The 22,879-nt window shown below is 32.7% G+C and overlaps 2 protein-coding genes and 2 long non-coding RNA genes across 4 annotated transcripts; 1 reads left to right on the top strand and 3 right to left on the bottom strand.

Annotated features, from left to right (window-relative positions):
* Positions 1–1,831: 1,831 nt before the first annotated feature.
* LOC146955218 (uncharacterized) lies at positions 1,832–2,609 on the bottom strand. Its single transcript, XR_015016536.1, has 2 exons — positions 2,179–2,609; positions 1,832–2,053 (listed from the first exon to the last, which is right to left on the bottom strand). It is a non-coding gene; the product is annotated as an uncharacterized LOC146955218 (long non-coding RNA).
* Positions 2,610–4,804: 2,195 nt separating this feature from the next.
* Positions 4,805–6,034, bottom strand: LOC146955219 (uncharacterized). Its single transcript, XM_085748023.1, has one exon. It carries the CDS (start codon positions 6,032–6,034, stop codon positions 4,805–4,807), a length of 1,230 nt encoding a protein of 409 aa, XP_085604149.1.
* Positions 6,035–6,605: 571 nt separating this feature from the next.
* On the top strand, positions 6,606–7,154 carry LOC146955220 (uncharacterized). Its single transcript, XM_085748029.1, has one exon. The coding sequence runs from the start codon at positions 6,606–6,608 to the stop codon at positions 7,152–7,154; it is 549 nt and encodes a 182-aa protein (XP_085604155.1).
* Positions 7,155–13,701: 6,547 nt separating this feature from the next.
* On the bottom strand, positions 13,702–14,561 carry LOC146955221 (uncharacterized). The gene is made up of 2 exons (XR_015016537.1): positions 14,056–14,561; positions 13,702–13,924 (listed from the first exon to the last, which is right to left on the bottom strand). It is a non-coding gene; the product is annotated as an uncharacterized LOC146955221 (long non-coding RNA).
* Positions 14,562–22,879: the final 8,318 nt, after the last annotated feature.

The following is a 22,879-nucleotide window of genomic DNA, read 5'->3' on the forward strand; positions in this document are numbered from 1 at the left end:
CCCTAACTTTGCATAAGTTGCAATTTTGGCCCCCTATTAAAAAAAATGGCAAAAGTTACCCCCCATGTCTACCCTCTTTTGCAAAACGTCAATTTTGACTTGATCAAGCCTATGTGTCTCGCCACCTGTGTATTTATTTTAATTTTCTATTTTCTTTAATTCCATGTGTATAATTAGCTAATAAAAAAAACAAAAAATCACAAAAAAAAAAAACATGGCACGTGAGAGCTTCACTATCCTCTTCTCCTTCCAAACCAAATCTTCATCTTCCTCTTCCAAACCAAATCTGCATCTTCCCCTTTCATCATCTTCTACTTTTATTTTCCAGCAATTGAAAATTTCCGACCCAAACCTTCATCTTCTCCAGCTTCGTGACTTCTATGTACACCCCATCTTCAACCAACGAGTCTGAATCTTCAACTTCATCATCCTCTGTCACCAATAAAGTCCCAGAATCATCGGTGTCGTTTAAGGTGGTTGGGTTGTGTTTGGAAGCGTGATACAAAGAAGGAGTAAAGTTGATGTTTAAGGAACATGACTTGGGTGAGGGTGTGAAATGAAAAGGGGGGTGAGAGAAGAAAAGGGAGGAATGTGGTTGAGGGAGTAGGAAAGCTTGCGTGGAAACTGGAATCGCGCGCATTGTTGTCTTTCTCTTCTATTGTCTTCACCTGTATATTCTCTTTCTCTTATTTAAGCAAAAACAATTAATTGTAATTGTCGCCCATAATTGATAATGCAGGGTATCTAAAGTCTAAACATTGATAATGCAGGTGAAACAAGGAGTGATTTTATTGTTGCTGGAAATCTATTGTAATTTCATGTTAATTGATTTTTTTTGTTTGTTTTGCTGGATTTGGGGTATGAAGAAAATGAATATTGTGCATTTTCTTTAAGAAATGAAGGAAGAAGATGAATGATTTAGACAAAGAAGATGATTTTCTTGTTAAGAAATGGATGAAGAAGAAGGAACTCACGTGCCTCTCCTTTCTTTCCTTTTTTTTATTTTTTTTTAAATTCTGTAAATACACATGTGGCTTTTTTTATTTTTATTAATTCAAAAAATATCCAGGTGGCGTGCCATGTAGGCTTGACCAAGTCAAAATTGACGTTTTGCAAAAGGGGGTAGACATGGGGGGTAACTTTTGCCATTTTTTTTAATAGGGGACCAAAATTGCAACTTATGCAAAGTTAGGGGGTGAAAAGTGCGTTTAAGCCTATATTTTATAAATGCTTTGTTAATTTGAACAAAAGCTCTTTGATAAATAACTTAAACAATAGTATTTAAAACTTTGTTTTCTGTTTAGTGTCTTTCAAAATGTGGTTTGAGTAGAATATTGTTTTCTATTTTAGACTAAATTATATTAATATTAAAATATGAAAAAACAGTTCAAACCCACCATTGCTTGAGTTTTTCAGTACCTTCATTAAACACTATAACAAGATCAAATAATGTTATATTTGTTAAATGCAAAAAGATTAAATTATGCACCAAAGTTTGCAGATTCTTCTCGCTATTTCAGTTTTTACGATGTTGAATTTATATTTTCTACCAATTTTAATGATCGAATACCTTTTTTGTTGTGAAAAGGTAAGATATAATTACTTTTCATTTTAACTATTAACATGATTCTTATATGAAGTTGGGTTTAAAAAAAAAAGGTGTAATATTTTTGTAATATAGGACATGGTAATACCACCAGATTTATGGGATAATTAAACACAATAAACAAAACTATTTTCTACCGAATGTCATTTTATTTTTGTCATCTTAGAGTACAAAACAATAAATACAAGGTCCATGAAATTATAGATAAAAAATACAGTTATTGGGTGCATGCACAAATAATTTATTAGAGCTTGAGGAATATTCTAGAATATATATATATATATATATATATATATATATATATATATATATATATATATATATATATATATATATATATATTGTACAACTATCTTGGTATATGTACACACCAGCCTTTACGACACCTAAGTTTATACCCAAATTCCACTTTTGGACAATCTTTATCTGTTGTACAAGGACGAGACACTACAATGAAAAAATAGAATGAAACATTGTTACTAAAACATAATAAAATTTCATGTATAAACTGTGAAGTAAAGAAGGAAATTTGAGAAGGATGAATGGGTGGATAATAATAATTGATAACTTACCATCAGTTACACTTTGAGTACAATCAGTTACTTTGGTGACAAGAAACATGGAAAGAAATAGAAACATAACATACACAAACTTTAGAGTTTCAGTCATATTTTTTTCTCTTTGCATCTAAATAGTTTTAAAAACCCTTCATAAAACTAGAATCATCACTAAATTCCTTTTAAAGTGTGTGTTGTGTTTGTCCCTTACATCACTAAAAAGGTAATACAGTATATTTTATAATCATAAGAATAAAATATTTTTTTTTACAAAGAATAAAATATTATTCAATTGACTTTTGATTACATTTTTATCCATTATGCCATAAAATAATTAAATGGTTTTATCATTTATGAAATTTTAAAAAACCTTCATAAAATTAGAATCATTACGAAATTCCTTTTAAGTATATTTGTGTGTGTTTCATAAAAAAAAGTATATTTGTGTGTGCATTTGTCCCTTTTTTTTACACTTAGAAAGAAGTTCATATTATATATTTTATAATCATAAGAATTAAATATTATTTAATTGACGTTTCATCACATTTCTAACCTTTCGTGATAGTAAAGGAATATTTTTTTTTGGACCACGGTAATGTTGAGGCAAAATCCCTAATTTATTTTAAAGATAATAAACCTTAATGATTAAAAAATTAATGGACTTTGATTAATGTCTTGGTATTTAACTTGTGCTCTTTAGTATTTAACTAAGATACAAACAATGTTTAAATCTTACCAAAGATACAAGAAATCAAAGGACATTTGCATTCATGAACTAACTCTAAGTTCAGAAAGTTAGTTCAGAATGTTGCCAGTGAGTTGATCAGAATGTTCAAGTAGAGTTCAGAAGGTTTCTCTTATACAAGCCAATAATCTCAAGAACATTATCAAGATCATGCAAGTCACACGTGACATGAATAAATGTCCAGGAAAGTACATTTGCATGAATCAATCAAACAATAGAGGCATTTACAAGGTTAATGTCAAAAAGGATATTTAATGTTCATTTAAGACTATGAACATTGAAGTACTAGGAATATTCCAATAAGAATATCATCCTAGATGTTGCAATCACTGCACTTCAGTTATGTTTTCACTATTAGGATTGATTACATCAAATACAAGTCTTACAAATCATCCTAAGTGAAACAAATGGAACATTATGATGGTCAGAATGTTCAGCTGTGCACATGCTTTATACTGTGAACAAACAGTAGATGAAAAGTTAAAAAGCAATGCAAAATTGAAGTTAAAAAGCAAAGCAAAAGTGAAGATCTTGTCCAAATCAATCAAAGATGGACACACATGAGATTTGTTATTGTACAATATCATGTAAATCTCCTAGAAGCATGGGCCTGAAGCTGCAGAACCACTATTCTCTCTCCTGCGCACAATCCAATGCAGATCTGGAATAACTTTATCCAAGCAACATTATGATGTTTGTGCAAAAGACACAACACATGAATAATGCCCAGAAAATTATAAGGCACACATTGGATAAACCGAAAAACTCATCATACACTCATAAATGATGAACCCAGATGAAGATCATGATGAACATCAACATTCTAATGAAGAAAACAACAACATTCTAATGTTCATCCTGAAGAACACAACAACATTCAGATGGTCAAAATGTTCACCCAGATTTTCAAGTAAAAGCTAGCGGGGTCCAGGACACATGGCACAAGACCATTGGTCACCCTCTAACGGCAACAAGAGCCCAATAACTCTATAAATAGAGATCAAAAGTTCTGCATTACACACACCTTTGGAAACAAACAAGAAAACAACTAAGATTGTTTGAAGCTCTTGCAACCAAAAATTGATCATCACTAAGATTCATAAAATCTCTAAGTGATCATCAATACTATCTTCTCTTCTTATTCTTCTTCCTTCTCTTATCTAAATTCATTCAAACTCCTCTCAAATTGTAAACAAAGTCTCATTTAGTTTTAGGGGTACTAAAGTGTTAGTTTGAGCAAGAAAGGTGTAAAGTCTAAGTGGGTAACTTAGCCAAGAAGGTTGTAAGCCTGTTAAGGCTTAGAGAATACAATTGTGTATATGTTCAGATGAACATTTTTGTAAAGTGCAAGATTTGAGAAGGTATCTCAAATACCATAGTGTAAACTCTCACAAGATTGTGAGGAGTGGACTAACCCACATTGGTTGAACCACTATAAATTCTCTGTGTGTTATTTTTCTCTGCCTCATACTCTTTATTTCAAGTATACACTACACACACTTACACAATTAATTTACTTTAAACTGTTTCTTACATTTAACCTTAAAAACGTTCTGAAGTTATCATACTTACTTATTCATTCCATGTCAACAACTTCAGAATTAATTTAAATGACATGAATAAATTTTAAAAAGGGTCACAATTCAAACTCTCCCTTTCTTTTGACTATTATCTACTTCAGGTAATGTGTCCCTAGAAATAATGCACCAATGGGTGAGAACATGTTTATGCATACATATAATGTATTATAAAATCAATACTGTGCATAATATTCATTGAGGTAAGGTATACTTTGATCTTTTTATAGTGGATAAAATTCATTGTCATAAAAATATTTAAATAGTTTAAGCATTTACAGAATTTTAAAAAATCTTCATAAACATGCACAATAAACTCTTAAAGTGCAATGTCTTTCTCACTCAAGGGTTTCTTGGACGACTTATCAGTCATTTGTTTAAAATATCTGTTTTCATTTTCAATATTTTCCATTTCCAAAATAGTTTTCACATATAGTTTTAACAAACTAACATATCTTTCTTTTAACTCTTTCAACTCTTTGGATCTAGTTTGAAAATGACTGAGAAGTTCTTTGACAGACTCAAGAAGTTCAGATCTAGTTAGTTTAGAGTATACCACATTTTCATCCTCAAAGTCTGTTCTAGATTCTGCATCAGAAGGCACGGTAGCTACTAATCCCATAGTTACATTTGCCTCTTCTTCAGCTTCATCTTTCTCAGATTCACATTCATTGTCTAGATCTTCCCATGTAGCCATCAAACTCTTCTTGATATGCCTTCTGAAATTGTTGGATTTGATATTTTCTTTCTTAGGTTTTTCTTTTGATTTCTCTTTCTGTAAATCAGGACAATCAACAATGAAATGACCAGTTTTATTTGAAGTTGAAGCATCCCTTCTGACTTCTTTTCTTGAACCTTTGTAACCATTGCTTCTTCCCCAGAACCTCTTGTTTTTATTAGCCAAATACTGAAGTATTTTGGAGAGCATAACCATCTCTTCAACTTCTGGATCTTCTTTAGAACCTCCAGTAGGAGATTCATCTTCAGATTCATTAGCTTTGAGAACTTTTGAAGACTTTCCCTTAGACTTCAGTGCTATAGATTTAGACTTTCTCACAGGTTCTTGTTCATTGAGTCCAATCTCATGACACTTGAGAGAGCTTATGAGATCTTCAAGACTTAGAGTGTTTAGATCTTTGGCTTCTTCAATAGTTGTCACCTTAGGTCTCCACTTAACAGGTAAACTCCTTAGAATCTTCTTCACATGATCAGCAATTACATAGCTTTTCTTCAAAATCTGAAGTCTAGAAACTAGAGTCTTAAACCTTGAGTACATAGTTTCAATGTCTTCATCATCTTTCATTCTGAACAGTTCATATTGCTGAACAAGCATGATAGTTTTTGTTTCTCTGACTTTCTTGTTACCTTCATAGTCTGGACACAAAGAAGCAAACATTGCTTTAGCAATAGATTTATCACTCAGCTTCAAGTATTCTTTGTGAGGTAGAGCAGCAACAAGAATGCCTCTGATCTTGTGATGTTTCTTATAGAGCTTCTTCTGAGCAGCAATGGGTTTCTTCCTATCAACAACAACACCTTCTTCATCCATGACCAAATCACCAACACCATCTTTAAGGATATCTCATAATTCTTCATCTAAACCCATGATATGACTATACATCTTGGTTTTTCACCAAGAAAAAGTACCATAATCATATGATACAACAACACAAGATTGTGAGGAGTGGACTAACACACATTGGATGAACCACTATAATTTCTCTGTGTGTTATTTTTCTCTTCCTTATACTCTTTATTTCAAGTATACACTACACACACTTACACAGTTAATTTACTTTAAACTGTTTCTTACATTTAACCTTCAGAACGTTATGAAGTTATCATACTAACTTATTCATTCCAAGTCAAGAACTTTAGAATTAATTTAAGTTACAAGAATAAATTTTAAAAAAGTCATAATTCAAACCCCCCTTTTTTGTGACTATTATCTACTTCAATTGGCATCAGAGCTCTGACTCTAAGGGTTTGAGCACTTTAACAAGTGTTAGAGAAAATATTCAGGAAAAAGTATGTCTAAAGTCAAATACATCACAAAAGGAGGATCATCTAACAAACCACCACTCTTTGATGGATCTAACTATTATTTCTGCAAATGCAAAATGGAACTCTTTCTCATATCTCAAGACACATACATGTGGGCTGTAATCACAGATGGAGATTATGTTCCAAAGACTGCAGAATGGGTTATAAAAGAAAAAGATACATGGACAACTGATGAAAAAGCTAAGGTATTGTTAAATTCTAAAGTTAGCTTATTTTTATCATGTTCACTAACCATGGAAGACAATGAAAGGGTTGATGAATGTACAAATGCAAAAGAAGTGTGGGACACTTTAAAAGTACATCATGAAGGAACCTCTCATGTCAAAGAAACAAGAATTTACATTGGAGTCAGAAAGTTTGAAATCTTTGAAATGAGTGAAAATGAAACCATTGATGAAATGTATGATATATTCACAACAATAGTGAATGAAATGAGATATTTGGGAAAAGTATATACCACTCATGATAGAATCTGGAAGATACTAAGATGTCTTCCAAGTACATGGAGACCAATGATCACTGCAATTACTCAAGTCAAAGATTTAAACTCTTTGACTTTGGAAGAACTCATTGGTTCACTAAGAGCTCATGAAGTTATACTTTAAGGAGATAAACCAATGAGGAAGGTAAAATCACTTGCCTTAAAAGCTTCTCAAGAATCCACATCAGTAACAGAAGATGATGTGCAAGAAACAGAAGAAATAGAAGATGTTCATTAAGGAGAAGTTGAGGAAGAACTTGCACTAATCACCAAAAGAATACAAAGAATGATTATGAGAATAAATCAAATCAAGAAAAGGTTTCCAAACACGTACAACAACACCAAAACTGAAACTGACAAAAGGAAGTTGAGAAACTAAAAAAATGATCTTACATGTTTTATAAAATCTACATAAACTTTTCAAAATATTTTAGGATCAAAAGTGGAACTGCTGAAAAATCTGGTTTAGGGTTTAAAGATCCAAACAAAATTCTCAAAAGTTTTACTCCTCAAAAAGAAGTCAAAATGAAAATAAGATGTTCATACTGTAACAAGACAGGACATCTTGATTCAACTTGTTTTCATAAGAAATTTATTATTAAGAATAATAAGTTTAATCTTAGTTCAGAACGTTATAGTCTTATTAGATCAGAATGTTCACAAAAGGCTGAGAAAACTAAGAAGATATGCTCTTAATGTAACAAGTCTGAATCCTCAAGACAAAATGTTACAATGAGAAGATATCTCTTAGAAGAACTAACCCTCAATAACCCAATATTACGTGGGTACCTAAATTTTTTATCTTGTCAAATGTAGGTCCTTCCTCAAAGTGCAAGAACAATGTCATGATACTTGGATAATGGCTGTTCTAGACACATGACAGGAAATGCTTTATGACCTTTGAGGAGAAGAATGAAGCATAGTTTTGAAAACCAGACCGAACCGCCGGTTAGACCGGTCCGACCGGGAACCGGTGGGGTGACCGGTTCGAGTCACCTAACGGACCGGCCATGCTTTCGAACCGGCATGAACCGGTGTGACTCAGTCAAACTCGCTGAAAATCGGTGAACCGGCGGTTTTGATGAATCAGACCGGTTTGATGTTAGTACAATTTAATTAAATAATTTTAGTAAAAAATGGCATGTGTGGGTGTAGAACCCGTGACCAGTGATCTGCTGTGTAAATGCTTTACCATTGCGCCGCATAAAAAAACTATTATAAAATACAAAATAATTTCATAAGCATTTTACTTGTAAAAAAAAGTTCAAAAACATTTTATTTGATTACAACTATCACACTTAGTTTTTATTTTTGTTGTAGATGTAAAGTGAAATGTTTTTTAATATTTATTTGAATATGTATTATATCTCAAAAAAAATATGCACTTGAATTCAAGGGACATCTATCAAGATGTTTTTATTTATTTTATTTTATTTTTGGATCAAGATGTTTCTATTTATATTATTAAAATGTGCTTCTGTTAAGTGTAAAAAATATATAATTTTTTGAGATCAAAGTCACTCAGTTCATTCTAATTCAATACAAAGAATCTTTTTTTTAAATACCGAGTCATATAACCGAGTCATCTGGTTCAATCCGATTCTGTCATGCGGTTCGACCAATGGCGCAGTGGTTCAACCAATGACCCAGTTACCCAATACCCTTGCCGAGTCCATCACCGGTCCGGTTTTTAAAACTATGGAATGAAGGATTAGTGACATTTGGAAACAATGATCAAGGTAAGATCAGAGGTAAAGGTACTATAGGTAATACTAACTCTGCTAAGGTAGAAAATGTTCAATATATAAAAGGTTTAAAACACAACCTGCTGATCATAAGTCAATTGTGTGACAGTGGATTTGAAGTTGTTTTCAAACCTAAGATATGTGAAATAAGAAAAACCCCCTCTAACAAACTATGTTTCACTGAATCAAGGAAAAAGAACTTATATGTTTTAAATTTAAATGATATGCCTGCTGAATCTTGCTTTATATCTCTTGAAAAAGATAAATGGATTTGGCACAAAAGGGTTGGTCATATAAGCATGAAAACTAATGCTAAACTTTCTTAACTTGATCTAGTTAGAGATTTGCCTAAGATTAGCTTTGAAAAGGACAAGATATGTGAAGCTTGTGTTAAAGGAAAACAAGTCAAAAATAGTTTCAAAATAACTGCATTTATTTCAACTCAGAAACCTTTAGAGCTTTTTCACATTGATCTCTTTGGTCCAGTACAAACTGAAAGTCTAAGTGGCAAAAGATATGGTTTTGTTATTGTTGATGACTTTTTCAGATTTACGTGGGTTCTATTTTTAAAACATAAAGATGAATCTTTTGAGGCATTTCAAATTCTTTGTAAGAAAGTTCAAAATGAGAAAAGCTCCAATATCATCTCAATAAGAAGTGATCATGGAGGTGAATTTGAAAATACATATTTCAAAACATTCTTCGATGAAAATGCTATTAAACATAATTTCTCTTGTGCAAGAACTCCACAACAAAATGGAGTTATTGAAAGAAAAAATAAAACTTTGCAACAAATGGCTAGAACAATGTTAAATTAATCAAATATTGAAGATTATTTTTGGGCAGAAGCCATCAATACATCTTGTTACATTTTGAATAGAGTTTCAATAAGAATTGTTCTCAATAAAACCCCATATGAACTATGGGAAAACATCAAACCTAGCATATCATATTTTCACATATTTTGGCCTATTGCTACATTCTAAACAACAAAGAAAAATTGGGTAAGTTTGATCCTAAATCAGATAAAGTTATCTTTTAAGGATACTCTACAACTTCTAAAGGTTATATAGAGTATACAATCTAAAAACCCAGACAGTTGAAATCAGTATGCACGTCATATTTGATGAGTATGATGAACATTCTCAACCTAAAGAAAATGAAGATTCTGAAGAACCAACACTTTAGAATGTTGTAAACCAAAACACTGTAAGTACAATAGAAAAGCAGGATGATCAGAATGTTGAAATTCTTCAAAGCCCTACTATAAGTTGGAGAATGGTAGTGACCATCCTCTAGATCAAATCATTGGAAGCACAACTGAAGGTGTAAGAACCAGAATGTCCTTTCAAAATAACAACATGGCAATGATCTCTCAAATAGAACCTAAGTCAATCAATGAAGCCATAATTGATGACTCTAGAATTTCTATGATATGAAAGTTGTTAAGAAATTCTAAGTGTTTGATGAACAATAATTTCAACAAAGTTTTGACACTATTTTAAAATGTTGTAGAGTCCTGGTAATCTTCAAGTCTTCATTCCTTTATATAGGTGTGTGGAAGAGACGTCGTAGAGTTGCCAACACATCAAAGAGTCATTACTGAAGCTTGATCAATCACCAATGATCTGTTGTTTGATTTGGTTAATGTCCTAGGAAGGAATAGTTTGAAAACTATTCCTTGTATGGAGAATTAACTAGCAGAGACGCAACTGTAGCTTGTACTATACGCAAACAATAGTGGAGTAGTGGATGTACAATTGTATTATTTGTCATTCCTCTGACCTCCTTTAGTGGATAAGCATCAAATGCCTTATAATTTATCTGAAATAGCCGTTGCTCCAGGCTTTTGTTCCTTCTGCAAACTTGTGTCTTCAAATAATAAATATAACTAACTCTAGGTTATTCACTTCAGACTCTGACGAACTTCAGACTCCGGGTGACTTCAGACTCTGACAGTTAGCTTCTGATGGTCTTTAGACTCTATTGTCTTTAGATTCATACTTGTAACAAATCTTCTCCCGAAAATTCTTTTGCTCTCAATTGTTCTTCCAGAACCAATATCTTGTTTTAAGACTTATAAATTTTAGTCTATGGTCCTGCACACTTGAACAAATATTAGCATATCTAATTGAATTTTTAATACCTTGTTATCATCAAAACTCAAAAAGGCATTGTTATACACATTTTGTTCCAACAGTCACCATGCGCCTGGCGCATTTGGCATGCACCTGGGCGCTTTATAACATTCACAAGGCGCTTTGTAAACCCCTTTTATGCACAAACAAGGTCTCACCAGGCGTGCCAATTTGTTTACCGGTGGTTTTGGTAAACAAGAAGGCCTGATTTTAGCTATTACGAGAAAGATCAAACCAGAAATCCTAGGACATGTTGTGCATTGGTTTTTAAGAAAAAGAGTGAATTTTCATTAAATTCATAGGTTGGTTTATGAATAAGACGAGTCCGGATGGCGTTTCGACAGAAAAAAAGGATAAAACAAAAGGAAATGCAGTAAATGTAGAATAAAAGACTAAAAGTTTAAAACGCATAAACTTAAAGAAAACGTAAATTGCATTGACTTAAAGTATAGGTGGTTCGACAAATCAGTTTACATACATTCTGTATAACTATTTTCTCTCGTGTCGGTACTTCGAGTGCTGTAGAATTTCTATAAGTGATTTGCGATCCGTTTTCCCTATGGAAAACTACTATTTATACATAGAAAAATAACTGGAAAAGCCAAACTCCACAATCAGCACTCCTTTCATTTTGAAACTGCTAGTCTCGCACGTTTCCGTCAAGGAAACCGCTTCTCTTTGCGATTCATATTCTTCCCGCCTCAACAGTAATTGCTTTGACTTTGACGAACTTGCATCATGGCTTATGTCTTGTCAAACTTCAGGACCACTAGACCATTTCACGTGCTTATGTCTTGTCGAAATCCTTATGTTGAAGAGAGAAGACTTTGATTCCTGCAAAAATTCAACCAATGTTGACCGTATTAAATGAGCATGTCGAAATTGCAGGCTAACAGCGCCCAGGCGCTTCAGTGTAAATTCACTGCTGAAATGCCTGTCTTCTTCGCTCGTTTTGGTGTTTTCTTTAATGTAAGATGTTTTGGAACTTGGGAACAGAATTCCTCCCTCTGTAATGTCTTCAGAGGCCTATTGAATCTTCAATCTTTGTCTTCCCAAGGACCACATAAATCTACAGATTTCTTTCTTTGTCGATTTGCATGATTTCTCCGTGAATTACATGAAGAACACCAAAACATTGCTATGTTTCGGGAAAACTCTAATTACAGAATCAAATATAGAAAACATTACAAATGTCCGGAGACTCGCTCATATTTATAGATAAAAAAAATTACTACTTAAATGATCAATTTGTTAGAAAAATACAATTTAAGAATTAATTTGTTTCAGACATCCAAGTTAATGATCAACAAAAGGTATTAAACACTCAAAATCTCAAAATTGTAGTGTATGGAAATCGAAAAAGATCCTTAACAACCTTGAAATGACCAACACCCCAAGCAACAACAAGGCTACAACCACAAATAGAACACCACCACCAAGGAGAAGAAACAAACCCAGAGACCCCTCCCACATGTAAGGATTTTATCCACAAGTTTCCTAACCTCAACCGGCATGACCAATCATTACGATCCTTTTAGATGGTCCACATAGTCAAATTCCAAAGCAAAGTAAAACCAAGCCTACTCCTAACTCTCTCCCATAGCAAAACAAAAATAGACTTGTATTACAAAAGTTGATCGTGTATACAAAGTATGATTCCATTATGGCAAGAGCTCAATTTTTCACTCACACGTGAGAATTCAAAAATTTGTTGTGTACCTACTATGAATATAATATGAAAACTTCAAAACCTAGAATTAGAATTTTTGGATAATTTTTTTGTAGACTTTTTAGAATTGAAAATTTTTTTGGTCATTTTTTTGTAGACTTGTATCACAACAAATAGAGTGTGTTTGATAATTTTTGTTCCATTCTAATAATGCCTCATTTTTTTCTTCTCCCATTAGTATGTGCAAAATCCCAACGTTTGTAGTGTTATGAACATAATGTGTTCATCTCTTGTTTGTCTTGTTTTATCTTTAACTATTCTTTGTATCTTATCTTCAAATATATTTTATAACACACATTTTAGAGGAATGCTAACAATACACATTTTAGCACATACTTTTCAACACACTCTCTTTGATTTGTTAAGATTCACATGGGTCCCACTAAATCAGGTGGGTCCATATCAAGTTGGTGGGTCCTTTGTGAATTTTAACCAATTAAAGAGAGTGTGTTGCTATCATTTCTCATTTTATAAATCCTTTGTTAATTTGAACAAAAGCTCTTTAATAAATAACTTTCTAATAGTATTTAAAACTTTGTTTTCTGTTTAGTGTCTTTCAAAATGTTGTTTGAGTAGAACATTGTTTTCAATTTTAGACTAAATTATATTAATATTAAAATATGAAAAAACAAATCAAACCTGCCATTGTTTGAGTTTTTTAGTATCTTCTTCATTATACACTATAACAGATCAAATAATTTTATATTTGTTACATGTAAAAAGATTAAATTATGCACCAAAGTTTGCAGGTTCTTCTAGCTATTTCAATTTTTACGATGTTGAATTTATGTTTTCTGCAATGTATTCTACCAGTTTTAATGATCGAATACCTATTTTGTTGTGAAAAGTAAGATAATATTACTTTTCATCTTAACTATTAATGTGATTCTTATATGTAGTTGGGTTTGAAAAAAATATGATATTTTTGTAATGTAGGCCATATTGATACCACCATATTTATGAGATAAGTAAACATTATAAATAAAACTATTTTTTACTTAATTTCATTTCATTTTTGTCATCTTAGAGTACAATACAATAAATACAAGGTCCATGAAATTATAGATAAAAAATCCAGTTATTGGGTGCATGCACACATAGTATATTAGAGCTTGCAGAATATTCTAGAAAAGATATATTGTACAACTATTGTGATAGCACAAGAACTCATTATTTTCAGGTTGACATTTTTACATGTGTACACATTGGCCTTTACGACACCTAAGTTTATATCCATATTGCACTTTTGGACAATCTTTATCCATTGTACAAGGACGAGACACTACAATGAAAAAAGAGAATGCAACATTGTTACTAAAACATAATAAAATTTATTTCATGTATATACTATGATGTAAAGAAGGAAATTTGAGAAGGATGAAATGGTTTGGATCACATTAATTGATAACTTACCATCGGTTACTTTCTTTTGAGGGGTACAGTCAGTTACTTTGGTGAAAAGAAACATGGAAAGAAATAGAAACATAACATACGCAAACTTTAGAGTTTTATTCATATTTTTCTCTCTTTGCATCACTAAATTCCTTTTAAGTATACTAGTGTGTTGTGTTTCTCCCTTTATCAATAAATTTATAATCATAAGAATAAAATACTATTTCAATTGACTTTTGATTACATTTTTATCCATTTTGTGATAATAAAAGGAAAAGTTATTTTTTTGGACCATCGTAAAGTTATTCATAGAAATAATGCATCCTTGGGGTGAGATCATATTCATGTATAACATACTGTATCATCATAATAGTGTATAAATTACATTGAAGCAAGATATAATTTGATCTTTTTATAGTGTATAAACTTCTTTATGTCATAAAATATTTACATGGTTTTGTCATTTATGAAATTTTTAAAAATCTTCATGAGATTAGAATCATTACTAAATTCCTTTCAAGTATATTAGTGTGTTTTGTTTGTCCTTTTGCTTACACATAGAAAGGAGTTCATATTATAAACTTTATAATCATAAGAATTAAATATTATTTAGTTGACGTTTCATTTAATTAACCTTTCGAGATAGTAAAGGAAAAATTATTTTTTTGGACCTTGGTAAAGTGTCCCTAGAAATAATGCACCACTAGATGCGAACATATTTATGCATAAGTATAACGTACTGTAAAATCAATATTGTGTATACAAGGTATAATTTGATCTTTTTATAGTGAATACAATTCATTGTCATAAATTTTTAAATAGTTTAATCAGTTACGAAATTTTAAAATCTTCATAAAATTAGAATCATTACTAACTTCCTTTTAAAAGGAAGTTTCTTTTGAACAAAAACCTACCTTATATTTGAAATAAATGGCATCTCTTACCCCTTCTTTCCAAACGGGCGTCTATTTGATTCAACAACAATGCAGTTATCTTCTCTGCTTATGTTTTTTTTGTACAACCCTCTTTATTACTTTATTGCCAGATCCCAGATTCAATCATTTCTTCTCAATTTTATCAACACTGCGCTTACCTACATAACATGAGATTTTGTTCATTGATATAAAAAACTCATATAAGCAACAATTAAACCCATATGTGATGTGACCCAATCTTATATGGTGATCATTTTTAAGTAACACCTTCAATTTTTAAATTTGTTGAAAATAAGAAAAATAGAATCGAGAACTTGTTGCAAATAAAGGTTACCTATTTGAGAATATTTTTTAATTTGGGTATTTTTATTCTACTTTGAAGGGATCAAGCTTTATTTAGTGGAAGCAAAAAAAAAAAACTTTGTTGAGACTCTAACAGGTTTGTTGAGAATATTATGGAAGTTTAAGTTGAAAAACATGGAGAGAGTGTTGGAACAAAATTTGTTAATATTACCACTTTAAGTTTTGATGATAACAAGGTATTAAAAATGTCAATTGGATATGCTAATATTTGTTCAAGTGTGTAGGACCATAGACAAAAATTTATAAGTCTTAAACTCAAGTATTGTTTCTGAAAGAACGAATGAGAGCAATGAAATTTACAAATGAAGCTTGTGTTGCAAGATAGAGTCTGAAGGAGACAGCGTCTGAAGAAAACAACATCTGAAGAAAATAGTGTTTGAAGTCCACCAGAAGCTGACGTCATCAGAGAGTCTGAAGAACATCAGAAGCTGAAGTTCAACAGAGTCTGAAGACTGAAAACTAGAGTTAGTTAAAAGTTGTTATTCTGAATACATATGATTGCAGAAGGAATAAGAGCCTGGAGCAATTACTATTTTAGGAATTGGATGCTTATCCATTGAAGAGCGCAGGAAAAAGACATAGTACAATTGTACAACCACTATCTCCACTACTCCACTCGTCATGTCTGCAGTAGTACAAGGCTACAGTTGTATCTACGCTGTGAAGCCTATCAAGTTTTACTTTATATGTTTTTGATGATATTCTTTAGTTGAGTTTATTGTTTTATAAATTGCACTATGGTTAGCATGTTAAAGCACCCATCATCTATGTGTCGTGATCTAGGATTTAATTGTGTCTTGTGAAAAAGTGTCGTCTGTCATCTTGTGAGCACACAAAACAAGTGCAACTATTGTAGAGAAATTGGGCATACCACTCCTCATTGCCATGTTATGAAAAAATTAGTTCCAAAAGGCATTATGATGTGGGTACCCAAATTGTCTACCTTTGTCACTAATCCCAAGGACCCAACTTGTGTTGGGGACCTACATCTTACCTAAATAATTTGTAGGAATGCCTTGCAACCTCGCAAAGAAAGTGATATTTAGATAGCGATTGCTCAAGGTATATGACGGGGGACACCTCAATGTTTATTGACTTTACGAGAAAAGAAAAAGGGTTTGTCTCCTATGGCGATAACAACCAAGGTAAGATCTTAGGTAAGGGTGTTGTGGGAAATCCCTCCACAACCACCATAAAAGACGTTATGTTAGTTGACGGGATTAAGCATAACTTTCTTAGCATCAGTCAGTTTTGCGACAATACTCAATGTTGCATAATTCAACACAATGATGGCAAGAATTTTATGTTTAAGGGTTTGCGTGTTGAAAATGTATATGTTCTTGATTTAGATGATGTATCATCAAGTGATGCTAAGTGTCTCATAGCTAAAAATGAAGATTCTTGGTTATGGCATAGACGCCTTAGTCATGTTCACTTTGATTTGCAAAACAAAATTGTGTCCAAAGATCTAGTTGTCGGCTTACCTAAAGTAAAATTTGAAAAGGACAAATTATGTGATGGTTGTCAAAAGGGGAAATAAACTAGAGTGTCTTTTAAACCCAAAAATATTGTTTCTACTTCAAAACCTCTAGAGCTTCTCCACCTTGATCTTTTTGGCCTTTCAAGGACAAAAAGTCTCGGTGTCAACATTACGGGTTTGTTATCGTTGATGACTTCTCTGGATTTACTTAGACATTATTTTTGTCTAGCAAGGATGATACATTTGAAGCCTTTATTAAATTTGCCAATGTAATTCAAAATCAACTTTCTTTAAAAATTATCTCTCTTAGAAGTGATCATGGTGGTGAATTTGTTAATCATCGCTTTGAAAACTATTGTGACGAGTTTGACATTTCACATAATTTTTCATGTCCTAGAACTACTCAACAAAATGGTGTGGTTGAAAGGAAAAATAGAGTTTCGGAGGAATTGGCTAGAACTACGATAAATGAAATGAAACTCCCTAAGTATTTTTGGACGGATGCTATTAACACTGCATGCCATGTCTTAAATAGGATTATCATTAGACATATCCTAGATAAGACACCATATGAGCTACTTAAGGGAAGGAAGCCAAACTTGTCATACTTAAGAGTCTTTGGATGTAAATGTTTTAATTTAAACAATGGAAAAGATAAACTTGGCGTGTTTGATGCAAAGGCCGATGACAATATTTTCCTAGGATACTCATCTAATAGCAAGGAATATAAAGTTTTCAATAAACGGACTCTCGCTGTTGAAGAGTCCATTCATGTTTCTTTTGATGAGACGCTTCCCCAAGAAGTTGGGAAAGGTACTTTTGGTTTTGATATTGCAGGAATAGATACCAAGGAGATTGTCAAGGATGGTGTCCAACAAGAAGCTCCTCCAAAAAAATGAGGACAACAAGGACAAGGAATTTGAGGGAGATTTACAAGAGGATGAAAAACAAGAAATCTCACCATCGTCTCCTCATGATTGGATCACCACAAGAGATCATCCATTGGAAAACGTTCTTGGTGATATTCGAAAGGGTGTAAGTACAAGGTCTCAAGTAAGTAACTTTTGTGGTTTTACCGCTTTCGTTTCTCAAATTGAGCCTAAAACCATTAAGGAAGCAATAGTTGACGAATTTTGGACACTTGCCATGCAAGATGAGCTAAATCAATTTAAAAGAAATGAAGTATGGGACCTTGACCCTTGTCCAAAAGGAAAGTCAATTATTGAGACCAAATGGGTTTTTAGAAACAAGTTGGACGAAAATGGGATTATCACAAGAAATAAAGCAAGGTTAGTTGCTAAAGGGTATAACCAAGAGGAAGGGATTGACTATGAGGAAACCTATGCTCCCGTAGCCCGAATTGAAGCTATACGACTACTTTTAGAATTCACGTCTTGTCTTGATTTTAAATTGTTTCCAATGGATGTTAAGTCCGCCTTTTTAAATGGTTTACTAAATGAAGAGGTCTACATTTCCCAACCACCCGAATTTGAGAATATTGAGTATCTGAATCATGTTTACAAATTGAAAAGAGCTTTATACAGACTCAAACAAGCTCCTAGAGCTTGGTATGAACGTTTGAGCAAGTTTTTGTTAGAAAAAGGGTTCTCTCGTGGAAACGTAGACAACACCTTGTTTAGTAAACGTAAAGGTAAAAATATTTTACTAGTTCAAGTCTATGTCGATGATATCATTTTTGGTTCTACTAATGACACTATGTGTCAAGAATTCTCTAAGTTGATGCAGGGGGAGTTTGAGATGTCTCTCATGGAAGAGCTCACTTTTTTCCTTGGTCTTCACATAAAGAAAACTCAAGACGACATCTTCTTATGTCAAACAAAGTATGCACTAGAACTTCTCAAAAAGTTTGATATGCAAGATTGCAAATCAATCTCAACTCCTATGGCATCCACACTATCCATTGACAAAGATGAATCCGATATTGAGGTAGATGGTAAAAGATACCGAGGTATGATCGACTCATTGCTTTATTTAACCTCAAGTAGACCCGATATCATGTTTAGTGTTTGTATGTGTGCTAAGGAATCACACGTAAAAATAGTAAAAATAATTTTTCGATAGGCTAAAATATGATTTTGGTCCCTGCAAATATGGCGAGTTTGAATTTTGGTCCATGGTAATTTTTTTTTTAGAAATTCATCCCTGTAAATTTTTTTATTTTTTAAAACAGTCCCTGGCCCCACTTTACTGATGATTTAGCACATTTTTGCTTACATGGCATTTACTGACTGTGCAAAAACGTACATGTGGCACATAGGTGGCAATTGCCTTATTTAAAATATTTAAAAACCATTTTAATTAAAATTAAATTTAGTTTTCAAAATTAAAAAAAGGTTTAATTTAAATTAAAAACTAATGAATCAACATGCTCTTCCTCTCTTCTCTTCTTCTCCAACCCTTCTCTTCTTCTTCTGTAACATTCTTCACAATTTTTTCCATCACCATTAAAACCAACCAAAACAACATTCAATTGTAGAGAAAAGGGAGAAAGATACCGAGAATCTGAGTAGCAAACCCATAAACGAAATCAAATCTTATCGCAACAAAAATCAAATCTTAAACAAAATCTCGAATTTGAGTAGCAAGCCCATAAACGAAATCAAACGAACACAGAAACGAAAAACGAGTGAGAACGGTAACGTTGTGGCCGTTGCCGACTATGGCGGATCTGGTGGTGGAGGACGGTGGTGCACGTTGTAGCGCGACGAGGATGGTGGCGGAGGAGTCTTAAGTTGCAGTTGCTTGAAAACAAGGTTTTCTACGTTTCCAGTTCTCTTCCATATTCCAATAGAAGTGATTTTGTCCCTCTTGAATTTGTTTTACGTTGGTTTGGTTGCTGTTAGTTTTTGTTTATGGATTGGAAACAAATGATGTTTCGTCATGAATTGAGTTCATGGTTTATTATAGACGGTGATGTGTTGTTGTGTTTCTTACCTCTACCTGTAGTGCTTCTCTCTTGTTGTTACTATTGTAGATCCAAGATGTAGATGGTCTCTCTTGTTGTTTAGTTCTGTTTTTTTTTAAGACCTGGGCTATGAATTTCTGGACAAAGGGATAAATTTATGAATTTTCCCCCTTTTCTGCTGTTTCTTTAAATTTTTAATTACTTAATTAAACTTAATTGGTTTTTTTAAATTAAATATTTTATTTTAATTCTAAAAATATATTTTTTTTGTCTAAAAAATTGGTTTTTAAATAATTAAATTGAAACAATTGCCACGTGGCTGCCAACTGTGCAAAGTTACACAGTCAGCGAATGCCACGTAAGCAAAAATGTGCCAAATCATTATTAAAGTGGGGTCAGGTGTAACACCTTAATTTTACCACGATAATTATTAAATAATAAGAATGTATTTATTAGTAAGGATGTCACAAAACTGGACATTATATCACAGAATAACAATAAAATATATTTTTTTAAGATAAATCCACTAGAGAGGAAGAAAATTATTCACTGATCACATTAATAAATTCATACTTGATGTTCAATAATCATAAATAGGAGAATGACAAAGTTTCCGAGATTCAACTCAAACTGCAACTAACAATTAAATCGTTATCCCCAACCTTAGTGTTACATGCTTATTCAACTACTAAATAACAGAACTAAACGGAGGGCATCCCCTTATCTCCATCTTTTAAAACGTCTCATAGCTACTCCTTGTCAACCTGAGTATCTGTACTCAAGGTACAACCAACCATACAGAAAACAACACAACAAAATAAGGGGTGAGAAATCCTGCCATAACATAATAATAGGGAAAAACACGCATTTAAATAAATATCAAAATAATATAAACTCCACCATATCTTCACTCTCAACAGTTATTATGTATACAACACATCATTTTCACACTACCAACCACCAAGCACAAAACATCATCATATATATGCATATGGACTCTCCTATCGACCTATATGAATGTGGTACCACACCTACTCATCATTTTGCCAGAGTTATGTTACTGGACTTTCACCTACATATTTTGCCAGAGTTATGTTACCTACATAATTTGCCAGAGGAATGTTACTGGAATTTCACCTGCATAATTTTCCAAAGGTATATTACTGGACTTTTCTCGTCATCAATGCACGACATCATGCTCTAGATTCTATATGAATGTAAAGAATTAAATTCAACAAGTATTACACGTATACACTTAATCACTTAACCCACATATTAATGCAAGTCTCCCCCTAAAATGCACGACTCTAATGCAAGCACACAAAACATCATCACCATTCTCATCATCATCATAGATACACATCATCACTCTCATCATCATCATATATTAACCATCAACACTATCATCATCACAACAACATAGACATCATCATTCTCATCATTATTATAATATAACCTTATCATTTTCCATCGTAGTAATTTCTTTACATATATATAATATTAATCGTCATCACTCTCTGTCACAATTATACTACTCCTCATCAATACTCTCTATCATCCGCTTATATCACCACCTTATCATTAATTTCGTCTTCAACAACTTTCATCACTAAGACTACATTATAATTCAAGGTTTCATTCTCTCGATACTAGTCGTTATTATTATCGTCAACCATTATAACTATTACCTCTTATCCTTTTTCCTATTCATCTTGCTCTCTTCTAATCGATCCCCGTTTTATTCACCGTTGTATACCCTAATTTTGGACCTAAAAATACCTGCTCAAAATGTTTTTCCATTTCTGATATGTGTCTATTACTATTGAGTGATTGCCAATTTGATATTGCTTACCTTGATAGTTTACTATGTTTTAGCTGTATGTTTTACTGTCTTTGTTTTGAAAAATCTTCAATTGTGACTTTGTCTATGTTTTCTTGCATTTCAAGTCATCCAAAATGTTTTTCTTGCATATCAAGTCATTTGGAATTGTCTCTAGTCAATTGCATCTTTTTCTGCATTTTATTTCAATATTATTTGCAAAATTCATAAAAAGGGCAGTTTAGTCATTTCCTGTGCTAAAATTCCTTTTAATTTCTGAAAATTGTCTCTGAGTCTTTTCAATTGGTTTGTATAAGCTCTTGTCTTAATTCATGTCAAAATCCATTCCAAAAAATTGCATCTGAGACATTTTGAGTCAGTTTAGTCCCTAGAGGCATTTTGGTCATTTCACATAAAATTTTGGCAGAGAGGTATTTTAGAATACCTCATTTTTGTAATTGTTTCATTTTAGTCCTTTTGTTGATTTTATTTTTAGTTTCACTTTACGTTAATTTTCAATTTACTTTTTTAACCAATTTTAGTTTAATTGCATTTTAAACCTTAGAGTCTTGTTATTTGCCTTTTGGTCCTTTTTTTTAGTCCAACTAATCTTGCAGGTGCCACATGTCCTTATCCTATTGGTCCAACATCCCTTTCATCACCTATAAAGGTCAAAGTCATGGTCAATGTCAAGAGACTAATTTTTTTTCTTCACAAATACACAAAAATCACAAAACCAATTTTCTTTTTTCCTCTTTCTTCCTCCACCGTAACCAACTTTCCACCACCACTTCCTCCACCGTAACAAACTACTTCCACCACCCTAACTACCTTCAACCACCACAACAACCTTCAACCACCATCAAACTTCATCTTCAACCTCCATAAACCAACCTTCACCTTCAACAATCTTCATCATCAAAAACTTCCAAAATCACTACCGTAATCTCCGATTCGTAACCGTTTCACATAATTCACCACTGAATTTTCCGGCGTTCATCAACAACATCAATTGCGAACTCAAAACCATCACTGGAAAATCACTACTCCACCGATTCATTCATCGTCACCAAATCATGTCCACAACCGAATCACGTTCATCACCATATTCAACATCACCGTGTTCAAATCCAGAAGAATGAGCAGAAATTCGGACTGTTCGAAAAAGGAAAGGCCGGATCGTAGTGAAGAACAGAAGAGAAACGGAATCAACAACAACAACGTTTTCATAATCCATAGCTCAAGAACGAGAATCTCAGCCAGGGAAGAAGAAGTGCTAGAGCAAGATCCACAACCGGTTCAATCTCAAGCAAAGAACGCGA

Source organism: Medicago sativa, chromosome 1 (genome assembly GCF_051527215.1).
Source record: "Medicago sativa cultivar Bolivia chromosome 1, Bolivia_mono, whole genome shotgun sequence".
NCBI lineage: Eukaryota > Viridiplantae > Streptophyta > Magnoliopsida > Fabales > Fabaceae > Medicago > Medicago sativa.